The following is a 22,394-nucleotide window of genomic DNA, read 5'->3' as shown; positions in this document are numbered from 1 at the left end:
TTTATCTTGTATTTGATTATATTTATCTACAGTTAGTTATACGAATTCAGATATGAAGCTTTAATAAGTTGTACTTATRYACAATCTATTTGCAATCTTGAGTTTTAAGTAATATGCATTAATAAATAGTACTTTACGAATAAACAGTACTTTACAAATAAAAAGTTGTTTTTAAGAGTTTTTGTCAAATGTTTTATAATATAGTATAGATATAGATTTTAGTCATTTATCTTTTTTGTCAAATGTTTTATAATATAATATAGATATTCTGTAAGCTAATTTTTTATGATTGAATCCATGATTCACTTAAAAGTAACTCAACTGTTTAGCCGTTACTAAAATGATTTAATGCAAAATGATTAAGTGGTCACAATGATTAAAAGGTTCTCATGATATAGTGTAAAATGAGATATAATTGTTTGATAACTATTTACAATAAAATTAGGGCGTTGAATGGTTAAGTAAGACCCACGGTACAAAATCATTCAGAGGGGTTTAGAACCATTAAGAGACAGACTTTGTCTTTATCAAACAAGATTCATCTCTTAACAATTCAAATGTTGTCTTTTAATAAAACTATCAAAAGATAAACAAACAATCCTTAAGTAAAATTTAAAAATATAAGTTGAAAGTTCAATTTGTTCGACAAATGGGTAGATTCTAAAAAAATAAAAATATGAAATTTATTTGTTATTTTTATTTTGAGAATAATAGCTTTGAAAAACACATTTTAAGTGTATAGAATTTAAAAATATTTATTTTGAAGAATTGTTTTAAAAAACTCATCAAAGTTTTTTATATTAATTTTAAAATAAACAATTTAAGTTAAAAACTTTTAAATATATATTTAAAGGAAAATATATACAATTTATATAGAAACATTCTTTTTGAGAACTCTTTAAATCGTGAAATATCCAAGAATCAGTTGATTATCTGCCATTCCAACTGATATTTTTTTTATGGTTAGAATTTAATGTAGTGATTATCATATATTTGTTTCACAGTACTTGATTTAAAATGTGAAATTTTTTGACGTGTTTGTATAACAAAAAGTATACGTAAATTTTTTTTACATTGTAAAACAAATACATATGAAACTAATACATTATTAAATAAATATATGTCAATCAATATATAAATACCGGAAAACAATCAAAGGTTGGCTCCAAGCACCACCCGCAAACTCCCAAATACAAAGTTGACCCTGGTTCTTCGCTTTCCATTTAACCTTAATGCCCCCACCTGATTTGAGCTTGACTCCAAAGATCAAAAGTACCAGGAGGTCTCATGTTCAAATCCAAAGAGAAATAAAAATCCCTTTGTGGCCACAGATGTTCAAATGCGGTGACTCCGGGCTATCTGCAAAACATGTTGTCCACCTGAGATTAGTCGGCTCGCATAACGGGTTGAATATACAGTTTAATAATAAATAAATAAAAACAATCAAAGGTTAATATAAAAATTACATCAAATCTCATAGGTTTTAGAGTTGGTTATTGTTTATCTATACTTATATTATAAAATATTTGACAAAAACTCTTAAAAACCATTTTTTATGCGTGATGTACTGCTTATTGATGCATATTACTTAAAGTTTAGGATTACAAGTAAATTGTACATAAGTACAATTTATTAAATCTTCAAGTTTAAATTTGTGTAACTAACTGCAAATAAACATAATCAAATACAACTATACAAGATAAATTTTTCATTTTAAATATAAAAAATCTAAAACATAATTAGAATAATAATTGAGTTCTAACAAAATACATAATTATTATCTTTACGAAATAATTAATTATTAAACCAAAATAAATTAGTAAATTACTTCGTTATTAAATCTAAATTAAATTTTAATAAAAATTGAATTAAAGAAATTAAAAAAAAACTAGAACTTATATATATATATATATTTAAATTTTGATGATATATTCAAGTTTATATTTTATTTAAAAAGAAACATTATATCGATTTCTTAAAATCACATAAAACTATATTATAACATCGACAAAGACAAAGAATAAAATGAAACATTAAAATCAAAATATATCTCATTACATTGCAAATGTTGTATAATTAAGAAAAACTCGTTGCATGGAATTGAAGTAAAACAGTTATCATTCAATATTTCTTCCCGATTTCTTACAAATAAACCCCCAAAGAAAATGGAGGATGACGATTTCAACCATACGTCCATGGAAGGTCCCCCGAAAACCTCATTCCTCAAACCTCTCCAACAACAACACGACTCCTCACTTTAAGCAAGCTTCGACCAGCTCCCTCCCTCCCTCGCTGTTACTCATAAATAAGTAGCCGCTTTACGAGGCTCCTTTTGATACATTCATCCATTTTCCCACTTGATCACTCTCTCGATCCAGCTTCAGATCCAGCTTCCGTTGCAGAAGATAATTAACAACCTACAATCTGTTCATCATTTAGGTAGCTTAATTAAATTTTCGATTTATTTTGAATCATTGCTTTTGTGTTTTTTGATGGTGTGAGGAGCTTCGACTTGTGTTGATCTCCAAGAGTTAATTTATTGGAAGTTCTGGATCTAGTTTTCAGTAATGTATAATGTACAATGCACAATGCAGACGAGTACATGTTTGTGTTTATTCATGAGAACACCTACAGAGAGTAAATGCTGAATGAATTTTTGAGTTTTGATTTCAACGTCGTGTTAAAGTTACCTTTTCTGAATTGTTTTGTGTAAATTTGGTTTTCGTGATGTTTATAACATTATTTTGTTTTTTTCCCCCTAAGAAGATTGAAATTGAATGTGTTTTGGTGGTGAACATTGATATTTGTGTAGGGAGTGAAGAGATAGAGAGAGAAAGAGGGAGAGACTGGTACAAGCACCTACAGGAAGGAGTCAGAAGGTGCAATGGCGTCGTCATCGACGCATTCCAGTGATTCAGGCCCTCAATCTGCGTTGACACGGCGGTCTTCCCGCAGCGCTGCCACAACCACCTTTACAATGGAGGTTTTTGATAATGAGGTCGTTCCATCGTCACTCCAACAAATTGCTCCCATTCTCCGTGTTGCCAACGAAATTCAACACGATCGGCCTCGCGTTGCTTATCTATGTATCTCTTCTCTCTTCCCTTCAACTCTTTGATTTCATTAATCAACGCCAACTCACCATTTTTTCAAACTTGAATCGTGAATTGTTTCATCTCAAAATTACCATATAATTTCATCTTCATATTTTTTATGTATTCGATTGCACTCTGCCACTGATTTTATCACTGATTGCTCACAAATCATCACGATTAACTATTGCAATTCTGTTTTTCTATAAAAAAGGTCGATTCTATGCATTTGAGAAAGCACATAGATTGGATCAAAGCTCCAGTGGCCGTGGTGTTCGACAGTTTAAGACAGCTCTCCTTCAACGATTGGAGCGGGTACCCAGCTTTTTAGTTTAACTCTATGATATAAACTGAAATTTGATGAAATTATTCTTTTTGGAAGGAATATTAAAACCAGTTGATTTGAAATGGTCAAATTATGATTTTTGTTTGTAAACCACTTCCGTGAATCGTAAATATATCAAAAGCAAAATTCCATTATTCAAAAGTATTTTTATGAACCTTGATTTTCTTAAAACACAAGTATTTTTTTTCCAGGTTTACAATATGAGAACATACAATCAACTTGATTATATTTTTGATTAAATACATATATAACAACGTCTTTGCAAAAAAATGCAACCATATATATTGCATGTTGTTCCATGTGTATACATTTTTCTTTTCTTTTAAAAAGTATAATTTAAAAAAAAGGAAGATATGAATAATAAATTATTAGAAAATAAAATGTGCCATTCAAGATGATTGGTTACAAGTATAATAATATAATTAGTTATTGAGCTTTAAATATCTATTTGTCTTTATTTAGTTGGAATTTTGATACAATATATCTTTTTATAACATTACAGAATTGACTTGTTTTTTAATATTAGATATTTTTTCAAAAGTTTTATTTTTTCAATTATATATATTTTTTATACTGCTGAAAAAGATGATGACAGATGTTAAAAATAAACTACATGCTAATAAAATTCTTTAATTATCATATGAATATTTCGTTAAAGTTATTTAATATAGTTGTTTTGTCTTCTGATATTTTTATCAGATAAAATATAATAACTAATGATGTTTAAGAGGGCATTTGAGATTGTTTATTTAAAACAAATTATGTTTTTTTTTATAAAAACGTTTATCAACTTAGATGGTAGCAAACTGAAGTTTTATAAAAAATGTTTGAATTAGTTTATGACGGTACCACATCGGATAAACTGATAAAATAGATGAGATGTTTTTTTTTTTATTTCCTATCTAAACATTAAAAACTTCTTATAATCGATATCATATCGCAATAAGTTAATAAGTTAAAAGAGAATAACTTATCAAAAACATTTTTTTATCGGTGCCAAATCGATATAATTTTTTTGTTTAATTCTCGATTAAAACTTTAAAAACTTCTTATTATCACTACTACATCTAAATAAGTTAAAAGAAACATTTTAAATAAATAATCTCAGACACCCCAAATATATATCAATACAAAATTAAAAAAACACAGTTGTTTAATACGCAGAAAGCTTGACTATATTTTAGTCTATCCTTGATAATTTATATTTGAAATGGGAGGGAGTATCTCCTTGTTCCGTACAGAACTTTCCCGTACTCTAGGAAAACAAAATCCAACAAGTCATTATGATGCCCTGCGATTTTGGTCAATAATCTAAATTTTTTCCTTGATTCGCACTGTTCGCTTACATTAAGTAAATCTCTGGTCTGCCTACCAACGAATTGAAACCCTAATCCGAAAAAGATCAACTGAAACTGAGAGTGTGGTTCATCAGGAAAATGCTTCAAGTCTTGCAGCTCGTGTCAAGAAGACGGATGCGCGGGAAATTGAGAGCTACTACAAACAATATTATGAGAAATATGTCATGGCACTTGATCAGGGCGAAAAAGGAGATAGGTAAATTGATCAAGCATTTTGTGATTTTGTTTGTTGAAGAGAAATGTAAGAAAAAAAGAGAAGAAAACAATGGATTGATTCATGGTTTATTGTTGCTGTTAATGTTAATCTGAACATCAGAGCCCAATTGGGGAAAGCTTACCAGGTGGCTGGAGTGCTATTTGAAGTACTTTGCTCGGTTAACAAGTCTGAAAAGGATGAAGAAGTTCCGGCTGATGTCAGTTTCCCAATATTTTTCTCTTGAACTAGCTTGTCTGCGTTTCCTTATAATCCCATAATGTTTGTGATTATTTCTGTTTAGATCATCGAATCAGCCAGAGATATTGAGGCAAAGCAGGGTATATACGCACCCTACAACATTCTGCCCCTCGATTCTGCAGGGGAGTCGCAGTGCATCATGCAGTTTGAAGAGGTGCCCACTCTCCCATTTTCTATTTCTTTTGCTTTTTCTGAGGAATAATGGTTATTTTTTTCTAAGTTTTTAATTTTTATCAAACTACAGATTAAGGCAGCAGTGTCTGCTCTCCGGAACACTAGTGGCTTGAATTGGCCGGCCTCAGCTGATCCACAGCGGCAGAGATCAGGACAGTTGGATCTTCTTGATTGGCTAAGGGGAATGTTTGGGTTTCAGGCATGTGGTCTTTGCACCTTAATTCTATTTTCAGATGATGCCGACTGTTTGGATATTGTTTACTAACCCTCTATTTAGTTTATCTTTTAACATATGTTTGAAAATATTTCCAGAGAGACAATGTCAGGAACCAGAGGGAGCATTTGATCTTGCAACTTGCCCATCCTCAAGCAAGGCTTATGCCAAAGCCTGAGTCCAGTAACAAGGCATGGACTTCTTATAAAACTTAGTTCTGCTTGTTTTCATGGAACTTTCTTGAGTTTTAGAATGCTTTATGTGTGCTCATGATGCATCATACATCATATTTCCAATTAGAAATTAATCAATCCCATATCTATCAACCCCAAAAGCCAAAATTATGGCTCAACCTGTAACTTACTTGTAGCAGGGAGCAGGTGGGTAACATGGGTTATGGTGTTGACATGCATCAACAACAGTCGTTGTTGTGAGCATAACGTCCATATTTCTTCTTTATTATCTTCAACTTTTATTTTTCATGAACTTTCTTTTCCCATTTTTTTGATCAAGAGGACTGTTCATGTCGGCTACTTAATTTCTAAAACTACTGTTATGCAGCTTGATGATCGAGCTGTTGATGGAGTGATGACCAAGCTTTTCAAAAATTATAAAACCTGGTGCAAGTACCTGGGAAAGAAACATAGCTTAAGGTGAGTAGTGCTAGCATTGTTCTTGATAGTACTTCTCATGGTAGTTGATAGCTTTATGTAAAGGTTGTTCCGTGCTTTATAAGTTAAAAGTTACTTGTGTTAATGATTTGCAGGCTCCCTAAAGGACACCAAGAAGTTCAACAGAGAAAGCTACTTTACATGGGCCTGTATCTTCTTATCTGGGGTGAAGCAGCTAATGTACGCTTTATGCCAGAGTGCCTGTGCTACATCTTTCACAATGTAAGTATTTCAGTTATCTGTTACAATTCTGTAGGAATCTGCTAATTAATTTATACATTAAATCAAATATTGGGGATCAAGCTCCTGACCGAATCCTGCTATCCTTCAGATGGCATATGAACTACATGGCTTGTTAACCGGAAATGTTAGTGTTGTGACTGGAGAAAACATCAAGCCTTCTTATGGTGGGGATGAAGAGGCCTTCCTTCGCAAAGTTATAACTCCAATTTATCACGTCATAGATCAGGTACCACTTGTTGCATTCATGGACCTGTAGTCAAACTCGATTTTATTATTACAACCATTTGTCATGGTGCTCATTGTTATGCTCTAGGAAACCAAGAGGAGCAGAAACGGGAAGGCTCCCCACTCTGACTGGTGCAATTATGATGATCTTAATGAATATTTCTGGTAAGGTCTTGAAAATCTTTTTGCGATATAAACTGTCAACTTAAGTCTCAGATTGCCCCCTAAGCAATATTTATCTTTTGATATTATAGGTCACCGGATTGTTTTTCTCTGGGTTGGCCTATGCGTAATGATGGTGAATTTTTTAAATCAACACGTCTCATGACACAGGTTCACATCTATATCTAGATATTGGTGACTTGAAATGATTGAAAGATTTACTTTTTGATTCATGAATATGTGATGTCAGGGGAAACTGTCATCCCGTCAACAGGCTGGAAGCATGCGAAAGTCCTATTTTGTTGAGACACGATCATTTTGGCACAACTTTCGAAGTTTTGATCGTTTATGGACATTTCTTATACTGGTTCTGCAGGTTAGAAACAGAAAGAAATAAAATCATTCTGCTGCAAATTTCCTTGTGTAATTATTAATTTATCGTTCAACTGCAGGTTATGTTCATTATTGCATGGGATAATACTTCAGTTTTGGAGATCTTTGACAAACATGTGTTATATAAGATATCCAGTATATTCATTACAGCAGCATTTCTCCGTCTTGTTCAAAGTATGTTCTTTTTTTTTTTCCAGCGATAAATGGTTCTTCTTACGCTTTTATTTCTTGTATTCTTTCATTTGGTCCACTAATAATGAGATAACATGAAAGCGATGTTGGGTAGTTTGGCTGATCTTGTTCTTGATAAATGATCCTGTCAAAAGCTAATGGAAGTCTTTATTATTGGTTTAAATAAGTGTCACCTTCGTTTCATGGCCCCCATCTCCATTTCTCCTCACATCAAGTAAGTGGGATCGACAACCACATATTTACTTCTTTTCATACCGTGTCAAGTGGACACAAAAACTGAAATCTTAAATGACCAAAACAAATAGGGTTTCTGTTCTATTAGATCCACATTGACGAGTTATATGCTTTGGAATATATAAAAAATTCTGCTATTAATGAAACAAACATTTGGTAAGTGTACTAGATGCAAGCACGAACACGAACACGAACACGAACACGAACACGAACACAAACACAAACACAAACACAAACACAAACACAAGCACAAGCACAAGCACAAACACAAACAGATTTGCTTCTGAAAACGAACTTGGCTTCTGGATAAATGTTGGCTGACCAAGCCTTAATGCATGAAGTATTCCTGTTCAATCATGATATTCATCAACACTTCCATGCAAAAATTTACTTTCCCCCTTTGCACTCCACCTTTCTATGAGGGTTGTTTGTGTCTTGTTGAGATGGTATGGAGTTTTTCAATTATGATTCTTGTATGGTTTATTAGTCTCCTGCCCCTGTGTCAATCCCTACATGATTCAGTTGAGGATTTTCTATGTAGATGCCTCGTGGATGCCAAGCATTCACTAAGTGAGACATGAGCCTTCACCAAGGTTCACTCCTGAATTCTTCAGAAAGCTCTAGGAATATCCAGTATTCTCTAGTTCTAGGAGTATCTTGTATCTTTCTAAAATACTCTTGATGCTTGTTGTAGTCTTGGGCATTTTTGTAGGTAAACCTAGAACCTTTTCAGGACCAGTAGGTTCCCCTGAGAAATTGCCATCTCCTATGATGTGGGTAGGGAGTTCTCATTTGTAAATCATCCTTTAGTTCTAACCGTTCCATGGAGAGGATCACATGAGTCATTATGTGTGACACAAATAGAATAAGGTAATGGAGTTACTCTTGAATTCTCATTCATCTGATCCTTGCTGCCACCTAATAACCTATCGTTGCAGCATTGTGGCCTGTGCTAACAAATTCTGCAACTGAGTCGATTGGTATCTGCTCTTGATTCTTGTACTCTCTCCACTTGGTTGTTCCTATTCTTATTTTTTAGCTAGCTCTTTCCCTAGAATGTTCAGTTCCTGATGATTGCCAAAATAATGTCTGGAGATTAAGTGATGGGTGTCACCTGTTAGTGTCTCATGGCCCTATCCACGGTGTAAAAGCTCCATGCACCGCTACACACTTTTTGATTCAGATAAAGTTGGTGCAATATGCTGTGGTTCTCCTTGGCCCTGTCTCGGGTTGTCATGGCATATCTGATGTTGTCGGACCTAATATGGCAGTTCTGAGTCATCTCCTAGAATGTATTATTGCTGCTATGGTTGGATTTAATGAATGCTTTTCTCACAATAATGTTCTTCAGGAGTTACATGTGAAGTGAAGTGCTCTCCTTGATCTGTTGGGATTTTATATAGAGATTTCTTTTTAGGAGTAGAATAGGTTAGTCAAGAAGAGCAGATGTCTAGATAGGAATACTGATCCAGCTGGGAGGAAGCCATCATGATTTTTGTCATTTTCTAAGTTAAGTTGCTTCTTGCTGCTTGTTCTTTTCTGTTTTGTCTGTGTTCTTTTTTGTCCACATTTTTTCTTTTTGAAGATTCTATCTATTTTTTCCTTGTGATGTGGGAATGCTCAATATGTATCTTCAAGGGTGTTGGAAGATAGAAATAGGTTAAAGTAAGATCAGGCACTGTTTTTTTTATTAACCTGGATATCCAACCCGCTATGCGAGCCGACTAATCCCAAGGCGACCACCTGCTTTGCAGATAGCCCGGAGTCACGGTATTTGAACCTCCGTGGCCACAAGGGGATTTTTATTCCTCCTTGGATTTGAACCTGGGACCTCCCGGTACTTTTGACCTTTGGAGACAAGCTCAAACCAATCAGGCACCACCCTTGTGGTTAAGATCAGGCACTGTTAGCTTCAGTATGTAAACCGGTCCACCAGGAAACTATTGTACCAGATATTAATGTATATTGTTATCAATATGTCACTTGGAAAAATTTCTCCCAACTCTAAACCCTAAACTGTTCCCTTAATATATCAATCGGAAAACTGTTTCCGACCTCTGACCCTAAACCATCTCCCCGGACAATCAATGTGGTATTAAAAGTAAGATGTAGTGGATATCCAAGTAATGTCTCTTCTTCACAGCATTGGAGGCATTCAAACCATGCTTAGATTAGTACAATAGAAGAGTTACCTTACACTGTAAATGGATGCTAAGGAACCACATATAGCATACCCAAAAACTCTACTGTATTGTATCCAACACATCCAAATTACTCATACATTTGTCATCTATGAAGATCTTTGGTTTTGTTCATTGCCTCATTCCACCATAAACTCCAGAAACAAAATCCGCGGGCACATTCGACATCGAATATCAAAACTGGAAATGTTATCCAAGTAAGAAATTACTACATAAATAATTTCCTTAAATCGAATATGCTATTGGATGGATATCATTTTCCTGGATATGTATCTGTATACCTGGTTTTTACCCAATCAATATAGATAATTTCTCTCACCGTTTCCAGAAAGTTTATTAAGAAGTCCAGGGACACATGGCTAGAGTTGAATATTCAGTCACACGTCTGGCTCAATGAATTTTTATATCCTTTAAACTCACCCTCTCAAGTCCATTGGAATTCTCCTCTGGTCTAATCGGTTGCTCCACATAAAGTTACCAGATTCACATAAGTTATTGATTGGTTTTTACCCAATCAATATAGATAATTTCTCTCTCACCATTTCCAGAAAGTTTATTGAGAAGTCCAGGGACACATGGCTAGAGTTGAATATTCAGTCACACATCTGGCAAAATGAATTTTTATATCCTTTAAATCACCCTCTCAAGTCCATTGGAATTTCTCCTCTGGTCTAATCGGCTTCTTCACAGAAGTTACCTGATTCATAACAGAGGAAAAGAACTATTATAAATGATAAATTTAGATTATTCATTGGAATATGCTTTCTATAGCCTTTTGAAACAGCCTTGCTGAGAAAGCAGGTCCTAGGTAGCAGATTTATGAAAACGATGTATAAGATTTGAAGCCTTCAAGAATTCCCTTGGAGGGTTAAAGGCCTATGATCCTGTCAGTTGTTCTTCATCAATGTTTCCAATAACGGAGTTCAGAGTATGAGCAATGAGATAATAACCATTATATGGTGATACTTTGTATGAAGTCTTCAAGCATCCAGATATTTTGAGCATATTTTCATACCAAGTGATTTGAGGAAACATTCATGATGAAACATACTTTGGGATGCAGTTGTCTATATTACTTAACCGTGTCTTTTGATTGTAGGTATCTTGGACCTTATTCTGAACTTCCCTGGTTATCGTAGATGGAGGTTCACTGATTTGATGAGGATAGTTCTGAAGATTATTGGTAGCATCGGATGGTCTATTGTTCTCCCGTTATGTTATGCTCAGCAAGCTGACCCTAACGCATTAATCTTTGGGCAACTCAAAAACTATATTTCTTTTCTTGATCAATTGAAGGGCATTCCTCCTCTATATCTTATGGCTGTGGCATTATATTTGCTTCCGAATTTACTCGCAGCAGTTTTGTTCATATTTCCTATGCTTCGACGTTGGATTGAGAACTCTGATTGGCTTATCGTTAGATTTTTCCTATGGTGGTCACAGGTATACCATGAATTTTACCTATTATTCTTATTGTTGAAATTCCAGTTTCACCCCCCCTAATTTGTCAGAAGTGTGTGGGATAGATAATAAAAACTAACATATACCTAGCATGTGACATGTCATTGTCATAAGGATATATTGCAATATTCTTCCCATAGATTTTCGACTGCATTCAAATATGCTCCCATCTTGAACTTTTAGCTTTATAGTGTTGTTACTATTATTATTATTATTGGTACTATTATCACTATCAACCACTCATCTGTATGATGTGTTTATGGCATTTTAAAGTTAAATAACACCTTCTCAATGTGTATTCAGATGGGTGTTGCATTGGAAAAATCATGTTTGTGCTCTAATATATTTAAAATGGCTTTATTGTCCCAAAATATGGTGTTTCCTTACTATGGTTCTACAGCAAGACCTTTTATCATGCTATGTTTTTTCTCTTTCCTATCAGTAGGAAAACACCAGATTTCCAATCAGAGAAAAAAGATTCAACTCTGCTAACATGATTTTTTTGAAGTCCAAACTCTACTCCTATTTATCAAGTGTGTCTTCTTGGCTATATTGTAATCAATAACTGTGTATTTAGCATCCTTCGCTAGGACAATCGCAAGAAACAGAATGGTCCTTCACAATTCAAAACTTTTTTTTGGGTAAACAATCTCGATATGCTTATTATAAAATATGACAGAGTTGAATCTCTTTTTTCTCTCATCACATGAAGAGCGAAGATGGGGGGAGGGGATATGTTTTGACATTATAGACAAAGTAATTCATCTTTTATGTCCTTTGTCCGTTTCTCTGCAGCCCAGGATCTATGTGGGGAGGGGAATGCATGAAAGTCAGTTTGCCCTTATAAAGTATGTACTTTTTTTTTTGTTTACGCCATGCTATTTCTTTGACAGTTATCTTACTGAAAACTTGACTGTCTAATAGGTATACTCTTTTTTGGGTGGTCCTTCTATGCTCAAAATTTGCTTTTAGCTTTTTTGTTCAGGTATTGTTCTCTCTCCAAGTTGTAACTCTGTAATAAAAATGGAATAACACTGTAGCAATAATCTTTCTTTTCGTCCTTAGATAAAACCACTAGTTGATCCAACAAAAGATATTATGCAAATCAGGCGTGTTCAATATGCTTGGCATGAATTCTTTCCTCAAGGTATGTTTTGAACTCTAGGTTTCGCTTTTCTTCTTTCCTTCTGGATAATTAATTTTATAATGCATTTGCAGCTAAAAACAACTTGGGAGCTGTTGCTGCACTCTGGATGCCTGTTATATTGGTGTGTTATACTGTCCTTTGCTTTTAGTTTTCATATTTTCTAGTTTTTTTTCCAATTATAGGTGCTAACATTCTTCTTCTTTGTTACCAAGTTAATTTTAACATTGGTATGATATGACATGTCTTACCCAGGTTTACTTTATGGACACTCAGATATGGTATGCTATATATGCAACTTTGTGTGGTGGAGTTATTGGGGCCTTTGATCGTCTGGGAGAGGTACTGCATTTATTCCTTTTTATGTTTCTTTTGGGTCTGTGACATGAGTGTGCATTTAGTAGTCTCTTGTTTCCGACTTGGATTAGCTGAAATAAACCAAAAAGACGAAGATGAGGTTTCTCTTTTCACTATATTATAAGTTAATATGTGGCGCTGGTAGTTGCAACTGCTAAGGTTTAAAAAACTTTAATCTTTAATAAACATTTTCTGAAAAATAACCGGAAAAAAAATGAAATGACGACAGAAATGGTTGTCCTGGTTCGATGCAAAAAATGGAAGAATCCAAACACATTATAAGCAAATTTCATGGAGAAGAAAACAAGATAAGCATTATCTATGGGTTTCCATGAATCAATCGAGTAAAGTAATGAAAAAGAAACGAATATCTGATAACTAGATAAAGAACAAATAACTATTAGGCAAAGCATCATATGACATGACGTATTCCAATTATGTCAAGGCAAACACAAATAGTGCACAATGATAATGGGTGAAGTTTTCAAATCAGAAACAAATACCAAAATTACTAAAATATAGCAATTAAGTGAATCAAATATATCCTTTCAAGAAGCATAAAGATGCAAGTTGTATGAAGAGGACATACATTTTTGTTAACCTTACTATTTCAGCAATGAGTGAATTTAGAAATCATAATTTTTAGCAACTATAAAAGCATATTATTAAAATTTCTTAAAACAACGTATATATAGAATTCATTGATGATTCCAACAAGAGATAAATCAATCAGTCTACTATCAATTTGATACAAATATTCAAGAGACAGAAATGAATTTTCATGAGGAAAAAGCATTTTTAGAAAACCTTATATTGATCCCTTATGATCTCAATCAAGATGAAGTTGTTTGACAATGACTTTTAGAGTTCACCCACAAGATCAGCATCTGAAAACCTTGCATCTCCCGATATGCATAGATGGTCTTAATCAAGGGTTGCGTAATACGCTGGTTGCTGGATCTCAGCGTTGAATTATTTTCTCATATTTTGATTTTTCTTGGGGTCAAATATTAGCAGGTTTTCAGAAAGCAAAGGTTGAACTTACTTCTTCGTGTACATAGTTTGTACTTTTCTGTGGACTTCTAGTTGAATGGAGATACATTGGTCGATATGGCTGTATTCTACCCTTGTGGGGACTTCTAGTTAAGTGAAGATACAGCTGTTGATATGACTATACTCTAAACTGCAGGATTACAAAAAGTATTGATATAAAATGCAGATAGCTACTTTAGTTCATTAATATATAGGTCTGATTCAAGTTACTTTCGAGTGACTGGGATGAGCATGATTGCTACGATGTAGAATCTTATGCAATCTGTTTTCTGGTTTGATGTGATGTTTGATCCTCCAACACTCTCTGTTGGTTGTCTCATGGTAAACATTTGTGGTCTTTTTTCTCACAGATACGAACTCTGATCATGCTAAGGTCCCGCTTCCAGTCTATACCTGGTGCATTCAATGCAAATTTGGTGCCTTCTGATACTAAGAAAAAAGGATTTTCTCTATCTAAGCGGTTTGTAGAGGTACATTTTGTTTTTGTAGATGTAATGTTCAAGAACATTCTACAAATAACAGTGAGAAATCTGATGATACTATTCTACTGTACAAATAGGTTACACCTAATCGGAGGAGTGAAGCTGCAAAATTTGCTCAGCTGTGGAATGAAGTTGTAGCTAGTTTCCGTGAGGAAGATCTCATAAGTGACAGGAAAGGCTGTTTGACCAACTTTTTTGATTTGTTTATCACTCTGCAGCTTTTGTGAAATAGGAGTTGAAACTTAACTGGGTAGTTAGCTATTTCAGGGAGATGGACCTGATGCTAGTTCCGTATTCTTCAGATCCTAGCCTTAAAGTAGTTCAGTGGCCCCCATTTCTGCTTGCTAGCAAGGTTGGTTTAGTCTCTTTAATTACTATCCATCTGTTTAATGCATCCTTTGGCTGATTGCTCTTGCTGTTTTAGATCCCAGTCGCAATTGATATGGCAGTTCAATTTCGGTACAAGGACTCTGATCTCTGGAAGCGTATATGTGCTGATGAATATATGAAGTGTGCTGTTATCGAATGCTACGAAAGCTTCAAAAATGTCCTCAACACTGTGGTTGTTGGACAAGCTGAGCAAAGGTTGTCCATGCTACCTATTACTAAATCTTTTGATTTTCTTCATCTTTCCTTTAGTGAGATTATCACATTTCTTTTTCAATCCACTTGTTTGCTAATTGTGATTGAATGTGCATAGGATGAATTCTTTCTTTAGTAATTCAGCTTTATTGGACGTGAATTTTCTGCAGTACTTTTTTTTACCTAACACCTTCAAAAAACCTTCTGTTAATAATGTCCTTTCTTGGCCCCCTATCTACAATTGTTAAAAGCTATTTAGTGCCACCCACAATGTAGCGAGATAAAATTCCACCTGTAAACTCTCTTTGCCCTGAGTATATGCTATATTGGGTTGGATTTTTGGGGTGTTTCTGTTCCCTAGACAAATAAGTCTTGTCTAGATGTTCCTCTGGGGGAAGCACACATTTTTATCCCTCTCCTTTGAGTGCTTGAATGACCACTAAAGCTCTTGAATGTACTATTTAAGAACCTTATTCTGCCACTGCAGCAATCATTTTTTCCTGTTGACAGGATTATTGGCACCATAATTAAAGAAGTTGAAAGTAACATATCGAGGAATTCCTTTCTCACCAACTTTAGAATGGGTTCTCTACCTACTCTCTGCAACCAATTCGTGAAGCTGGTAGAAATGTTGGTGAGTACTTCATACAAAGGTAGTTAGTTCTAGTTGTTAACTTAGTAAACTCATTTAACATGAAACACTTCTAATATTGCAGAAAAATGCTGATGAATCTAAGCACAACGTTGTAGTTTTGCTACTACAGGACATGTTAGAAGTAGTTACCCGCGATATGATGGTCAATGAAATTCGGTTAGTGACCTTGACTATTCTGTCAAATGCACTATTGTTCATTAGTTCTTCTCTTATATGATCTGCATACAAAATAATAACTAGTATTTGTATACTTCAGTGAATTGGCAGAACTTGGACAGGATTCAGGTAGGCAACTTTTTGAAAAAGCTACGGACTCAAAACCTGCTATTGCCTTTCCTCCTCCAGTTACCTCCCAGTGGGAAGAACAGGTTATACTTATCTTTTAGTTCAAGGCATTATGCAACAAGTGAGTTGGTACTTTAATTTCAGTCAACAGCTACAAATTGTCACCATTTAACTGTTATCATTACACAGATAAAGCGTCTTTATCTCCTTCTCACAGTAAAAGAATCTGCCATGGATGTGCCTAAAAACCTTGAAGCACAGCGGAGGATCATGTTCTTTACAAATTCATTGTTCATGGACATGCCACGTGCCCCTCGAGTGCGTAAAATGCTATCATTTAGGTAAAACAAATATGTCTTCAAGTTAAATATATTGGCATTATGTTTAGCTCTTATTAACAGTGAATACGTCAAATGCTTTCATTGTATGTGTGTACGAGTCATTACAGACAAAAGCTCCTATGACAGGAAGGTTCCAATTAGTTTGTATTTTGTTCGTGAGGTACACTGTATTAAAAAAGTCGGAATTGAGTATTTATCCCGTAATTAAGTGATGAAGGTGCTGTTAAGATCATTAAAAGAGAGTTTAAATATCCATTTGCAAAAAAATATGCAGAGTAGACCACAAGTTTTGTTTTTAGGTTTACATCATTTATGTACATACACTAGATGGCCTTGGCTGGTCGTACATGAATCCACAAAATGTTTTAACTTGTCGACATGAAACAATTATATTCACTTGGAATTGCAGTGTCATGACCCCCTACTATAGTGAAGAGACTGTCTATTCAAAGAGTGACCTCGATATGGAGAATGAAGATGGTATATCAATCAAATTTTACCTGCGAAAGATCTTCCCAGGTTTGGATATTCTAGCCCTTCCTTTTTCATATATGCTACTTTTTTTATGCATTCAGATGATTTAATAGTCCTATTATTTTACTTTATTCAGATGAATGGGAGAACTTCATGGAGCGCATAAACTGTAAAGAAGACTCTGAAATTTTTGATACTGATGAAAACATTTTACAGCTGCGTCACTGGGTCTCCTTAAGAGGGCAGACACTTTGCAGAACAGGTACATGGAAAATTATTTTTTTCTTCAGATACTCTCAGGAATTTTAGTTCAATAGCTAACTAGATGTTAGTTTTCCAGTTAGAGGGATGATGTACTACAGAAGGGCTTTGAAGCTTCAGGCTTTCCTTGACATGGCTACTGAAAAAGGCAAGAACATATATTTGAGCATTAGGTGTATGAGCTAAAGCATTGTGTATGTATGCATCTCTTTTCTCTTTAGCATCTACTCGTATAATACTACTGTATAATAGAATAAATGCCCCAGAAATCTTCCTCAATGAATGTAGGAAGCATATATGATCCTGTGCTCTAAAATCGTTCTTGCACTTTTTGGCAAATCAGCATCAACCAAAAAGGTGCAATACAGGGTTCTTTTTTGTTCTACGTTTACGTGGAAGAGTAATAACATCAAAGTAATTGCATTATGCCACAATGCAGTTTGTGGCTTTATAAACTGGAAAATGATTTTTTAGAAGAAACAATATACTTGGTTTTTTATTTCTGTGGATCTTGACAAAGACTTGTGGAGTATGGTTGGAACCATGGTGATGAAAAGCATTTGAATTTATCAGTCATAGCTGAGGGTCTTTCATTTGGCCAATCTTTTGGTCAATGTTTAGTGAAGTAGGCTCTAAGGTGGTGGAAGTAATTTAAAACTCGTGTTAACCCTTTGAGCGAAAAAACTTACTCCATGCATCCAGCTAAAAGTGCAACAAGTTTCGTTTTGGGATTCCCCATATTGATGAAACATCATTGCCATCACTGCAAAGTATTTGTGATGTTGATTTTAGTTCACATGAACTGCTTAAATTCGAACAGCAAGAGTCCATTTATATAATATATCCCTTTTGCATGATTGAAGGGTATTTTTACCTTTTCACTAATAGCTAAGTACCTATATTAATATGCGTATAGAGCCAATTGTTGGAACTTCCATGGTAGTGAGTATATAATCAACCTTTCGGAGGTAAATTTTGTCCCTAACTCTATATACAAACTGAGCAGAAATGCTAGAAGGTTATAAAGCTGTCACCATTCCATCAGAAGAGGACAAGAAAAGTCAGAGATCCTTGTATGCTCAATTGGAGGCCATTGCTGATATGAAATTCACTTATGTAGCGACATGTCAAATTTATGGTAATCAGAAGCGCACTGGAGACCGTCGTGCAACAGACATTTTGAATTTGATGGTTCAGTAAGTATTTGATGCAATAATGGAGATTTCACATGTTTTGTGGTCAATTAATGGAACTGCTTTCTTCCCGATTTTTCTTGTACAGCAATCCATCTCTGCGTGTGGCATATATCGATGAAGTTGAAGAAAGAGAAGGAGGAAAATCACAGAAAGTCTACTATTCTGTGTTGGTCAAAGCTGTAGAGAATCTTGATCAGGTGATTGACATGTTATATATTTCCATTATTCATTATGTTCACTTTAACTTCTCTGCAAAAGCATGATATTCATATGTAGTACTGACTGCATGTTTTTTCTTGTAGGAAATTTACAGGATTAGATTACCTGGCTCTCCAAAAATAGGAGAAGGGAAGCCTGAGAATCAGAACCATGCCATCATTTTTACAAGAGGGGAAGCTCTTCAGACTATTGACATGAATCAAGTATATCCCCAAGCATTTTAATAATTGTTGACTCTTCAATTTTATAAAAACTTGCACCGTCTTGTGTCTCAGGACAACTATTTGGAAGAAGCTTTCAAAATGCGGAACTTGCTTGAAGAATTTAACGAGGATCATGGAGTGAGATCCCCAACAATTTTGGGTGTTCGGGAGCATATCTTTACAGGAAGGTTGGATAGAAATTTAAATTGGCTGTAGGTTTTTGTTTAAATATGACTCATATCTGATATGATACGATAACTTTGCTGCAGTGTTTCTTCCTTGGCTTGGTTTATGTCAAATCAAGAAACGAGCTTTGTCACCATCGGTCAACGAGTTCTTGCAAGACCTTTGAAGTATGTTTTACTTGTTCTTAACATATTACTTATGTGGGATACCTTATTTATTTCAATCACTCAATTACTTGAGGTGCATGCTTTTGAAAATTATATACAACTCAAGAAATAAGTTAGATGAGAGTGCAGAGAGCGAAATGAGAAAGTTCAAATATTTTGATAGGTCTCATGTTTTTCTTATAACCTTATGCAAAGAAAAACAAGAGATTTCTTCTCAAATCGTGTGGAGATTTTAGGGTCTGAAGATAATAACCTTCTAGTGTTTCATATTAAGAGACCATAAAATGGAGAAGTGATAGGTTCCTCTCTCTCCTTCCATAATTCATTTGATGCCGATGTAGAATTCAAAATGTTGCTACAGGGTTCGGTTCCACTATGGGCATCCAGATGTCTTTGATAGAATTTTCCACATCACACGAGGTGGCATCAGCAAAGCTTCAAAAGGCATCAATCTAAGCGAGGACATCTTTGCAGGTAGATTTGTGTGTTTGTATGTATACATGTATATATGCATATGTAATATATGTGTGTGTGTGTGCTATTTTGTATTGAATATCTCACAACTTATGGATACTCATTGACATGTAGGGTTCAACTCAACACTCAGACGTGGCAATATAACTCACCATGAGTACATCCAAGTTGGGAAGGGGAGAGATGTCGGCCTCAACCAAATCTCACTCTTCGAAGCAAAAGTTGCATGTGGTAATGGCGAGCAGACCTTGAGTCGGGATATCTACAGACTAGGTCACCGCTTTGATTTCTTCCGGATGCTTTCTTGTTACCATACGACAACAGGCTTCTATGTCAGCTCTATGGTAAATTTCTTTGAGATCGTTTTCTGTCTTTGTATTCTATTTCTTGGTAACTCGCTGGAAAGGGCATCTACAACCAGGAAATAGTAAATCTGTCAAGCTCCAAAGTTGGTACCTGAACATCACCTCTGAGTTAAAAAAACTTATTACCGTAATCTTCTTTGATGGTGACATTACATGTGATAATAGCTTTCTATACACACTATACCATAAGATGTATGCATATAATCTTAGTTTCATATCTAAGATAAAAGTTTCAACAATTATGATAAATGCAAATATTAGTAAAAGAGTCTCAAGAATAACCATAAATACATAGTTTAAGGGGATATTCAAACTAGATATATTACTGCATGCCATGCTAAATTTAGTTTCTTTTAGCATTTAGAAATTCTCCCAAATCTCTCTCTCTGTGTCTATATATATATGTGTGTCTCCCTACTTGGCATTTTCCTCCTAGCTGACATTGATTTTTTGTGGATACTATCCAGATGGTAGTCCTTACGGTGTATGCATTCTTGTATGGAAGACTATACCTGGCTTTAAGTGGAATGGAGAAAGCAATCATGAAATCGGCAAGATTAAGGGGAGATAGGGCTCTGAAGGCTGCCATGGCTTCTCAGTCTGTAGTTCAACTTGGTCTTTTGATGGCATTGCCCATGATCATGGAGATTGGACTAGAGAGAGGATTCAGAACAGCATTTGGTGACTTGATAATCATGAACCTCCAACTATCAGCTGTCTTCTTTACATTCTCTCTTGGAACAAAGCTACACTATTTCGGGCGCACAATTTTGCACGGTGGGGCCAAGTACAGAGCCACTGGGCGTGGTTTTGTCGTTAGACATGAGAAGTTTGCAGAAAACTACAGAATGTACTCACGGAGCCATTTTACGAAAGGGATGGAATTGATGATTTTACTGGTTGTTTATCACGCATATGGCTCAGCATTTGCAAACAGTGACGTCTACTTGTTCCTAACCATTTCCATGTGGTTTCTAGTGTGTTCTTGGTTGTTTGCTCCTTTCCTTTTCAACCCCTCAGGATTTGAGTGGCAGAAAATAGTGGAGGACTGGGATGATTGGTCAGCATGGATCAGCAACCGCGGTGGTATTGGTGTTCCAGCTAACAAGAGCTGGGAATCCTGGTGGGAGGAGGAACAGGAGCACCTTCGATCAACTGGATTTATTGGACGTCTAATGGAAGTTATTCTCTCTTTCAGATTCTTTATCTACCAATATGGAGTTGTTTATCAGCTTAAAGTCGTCCAAAATGATAAAAGCATCTTGGTAAGCACAACCAGAATAAGTTCCTTCTCTCAATTAACAAAAAATCTACAATGCTATAACTGTTTGATCTGAACCTGCAACTGTTACAGGTGTATGCTCTATCTTGGCTGGTGATCGTTATTGTTATCGCCATCTTGAAGGTCAGTCACTGGTCAAACATAGTGAAATTGCCATTATTATGATTCTTTTTCGTATTTTTAGATTCAAGGTGGTGTCATGTTTCCCATCTGCAGATTGTATCCATGGGTAGAAAGAGGTTCAGTGCAGATTTCCAGTTGATGTTCCGACTGCTTAAGTTGTTCCTGTTTGTTGGATTCACCATCACACTTGTGATGATGTTTCAATTCCTTGGTCTCACCATCGGTGACCTTTTCGCCAGCTTACTTGCCTTCTTGCCAACCGGATGGGCCATCTTGCAGGTCGTCTGCAATCTTCACCTCCCTGATTCATCTTAGTTAACATTCCTCCGCTTTCATTTGCCATCGCATCAAGTAACTTGAATTTTCATTTTCATTTTCATTTGCAGATAACACAAGCGTGCAAGCCTGTGGTGAAAGGGTTGGGAATGTGGGGATCGGTAAAAGCACTAGGGAGAGGGTACGAGTATCTAATGGGTGTCATGATTTTCACTCCGGTGGCTATACTTGCATGGTTCCCCATGGTGTATGACTTCCAAACCCGGTTGCTTTTCAACCAGGCTTTCAGCAGAGGTCTACAGATCCAACGAATCTTAGCGGGTGGCAAGAAAAACAGGTAACCGAAGCTAGTGTGTACCTCAATCAAGATGATGTCGTTATTATACTAGCAATAACGCATGGAGGGTCAAAGCTCAAATGCTTAATAATGGACGACCGACCTGAAGAGGTTATTCGTTGTGTGGTTCCCTTCAAGTTCATGATGACGTTCAAAACGAGGCGGCTTTCATGTCTACGCTTAAACTCGGTACAGCTCTGGAGCTTATCTGCTGCTTAGATCATCAGCAAAACAACTTTTCGTGTCAATAACCTTTCGGACTGCTACAATTTTGATCTACAAACTTATTCGGTGGTCCTTTTTTATGTCTAATAGTTGATGAGTTTGTTTTCGAGAATGTCAACCGTATGATATTGGATATGCTCTTTTATGTCCTTGATATGATATTCGATAAAGAAGATCGTAATCTCCAACTGTCGTAGTTCTGTAGCTATGGAATCTATCCACCCTTGGGTTGGGTACCTTGATGACCTTTAAGTCGCTTTACTAACACAAACCAAGTAAAAGTCATC

General features: G+C 35.3%; 1 protein-coding gene across 1 annotated transcript; it reads left to right on the top strand.

The window, feature by feature from the left end:
* The first annotated feature begins 2,884 nt into the window (after positions 1-2,884).
* On the top strand, positions 2,885-22,123 carry LOC112529656 (callose synthase 5-like). The gene is made up of 42 exons (XM_025140998.1): positions 2,885-3,086; positions 3,307-3,407; positions 4,871-4,992; positions 5,113-5,209; positions 5,294-5,404; positions 5,495-5,623; positions 5,737-5,829; positions 6,200-6,291; positions 6,405-6,531; positions 6,641-6,778; positions 6,866-6,942; positions 7,032-7,110; positions 7,190-7,315; positions 7,392-7,506; positions 11,059-11,402; positions 12,216-12,268; positions 12,345-12,405; positions 12,486-12,567; positions 12,639-12,688; positions 12,820-12,906; positions 14,325-14,444; positions 14,534-14,636; positions 14,711-14,808; positions 14,881-15,041; positions 15,549-15,672; positions 15,755-15,849; positions 15,950-16,061; positions 16,168-16,319; positions 16,729-16,838; positions 16,930-17,055; positions 17,134-17,202; positions 18,061-18,250; positions 18,336-18,447; positions 18,553-18,672; positions 18,745-18,860; positions 18,942-19,025; positions 19,387-19,499; positions 19,614-19,843; positions 20,332-21,129; positions 21,219-21,269; positions 21,363-21,548; positions 21,656-22,123. Exons 1-42 carry the CDS (start codon positions 2,885-2,887, stop codon positions 21,884-21,886), a joined length of 5,787 nt encoding a protein of 1,928 aa, XP_024996766.1. The 3' UTR covers positions 21,887-22,123.
* The last annotated feature ends 271 nt before the right edge of the window (positions 22,124-22,394 follow it).

This window comes from Cynara cardunculus (assembly GCF_001531365.2).
Source record: "Cynara cardunculus var. scolymus isolate 2C chromosome LG 1, CcrdV1, whole genome shotgun sequence".
NCBI lineage: Eukaryota > Viridiplantae > Streptophyta > Magnoliopsida > Asterales > Asteraceae > Cynara > Cynara cardunculus.
This window is presented reverse-complemented; position numbering and strand designations above follow the sequence as displayed.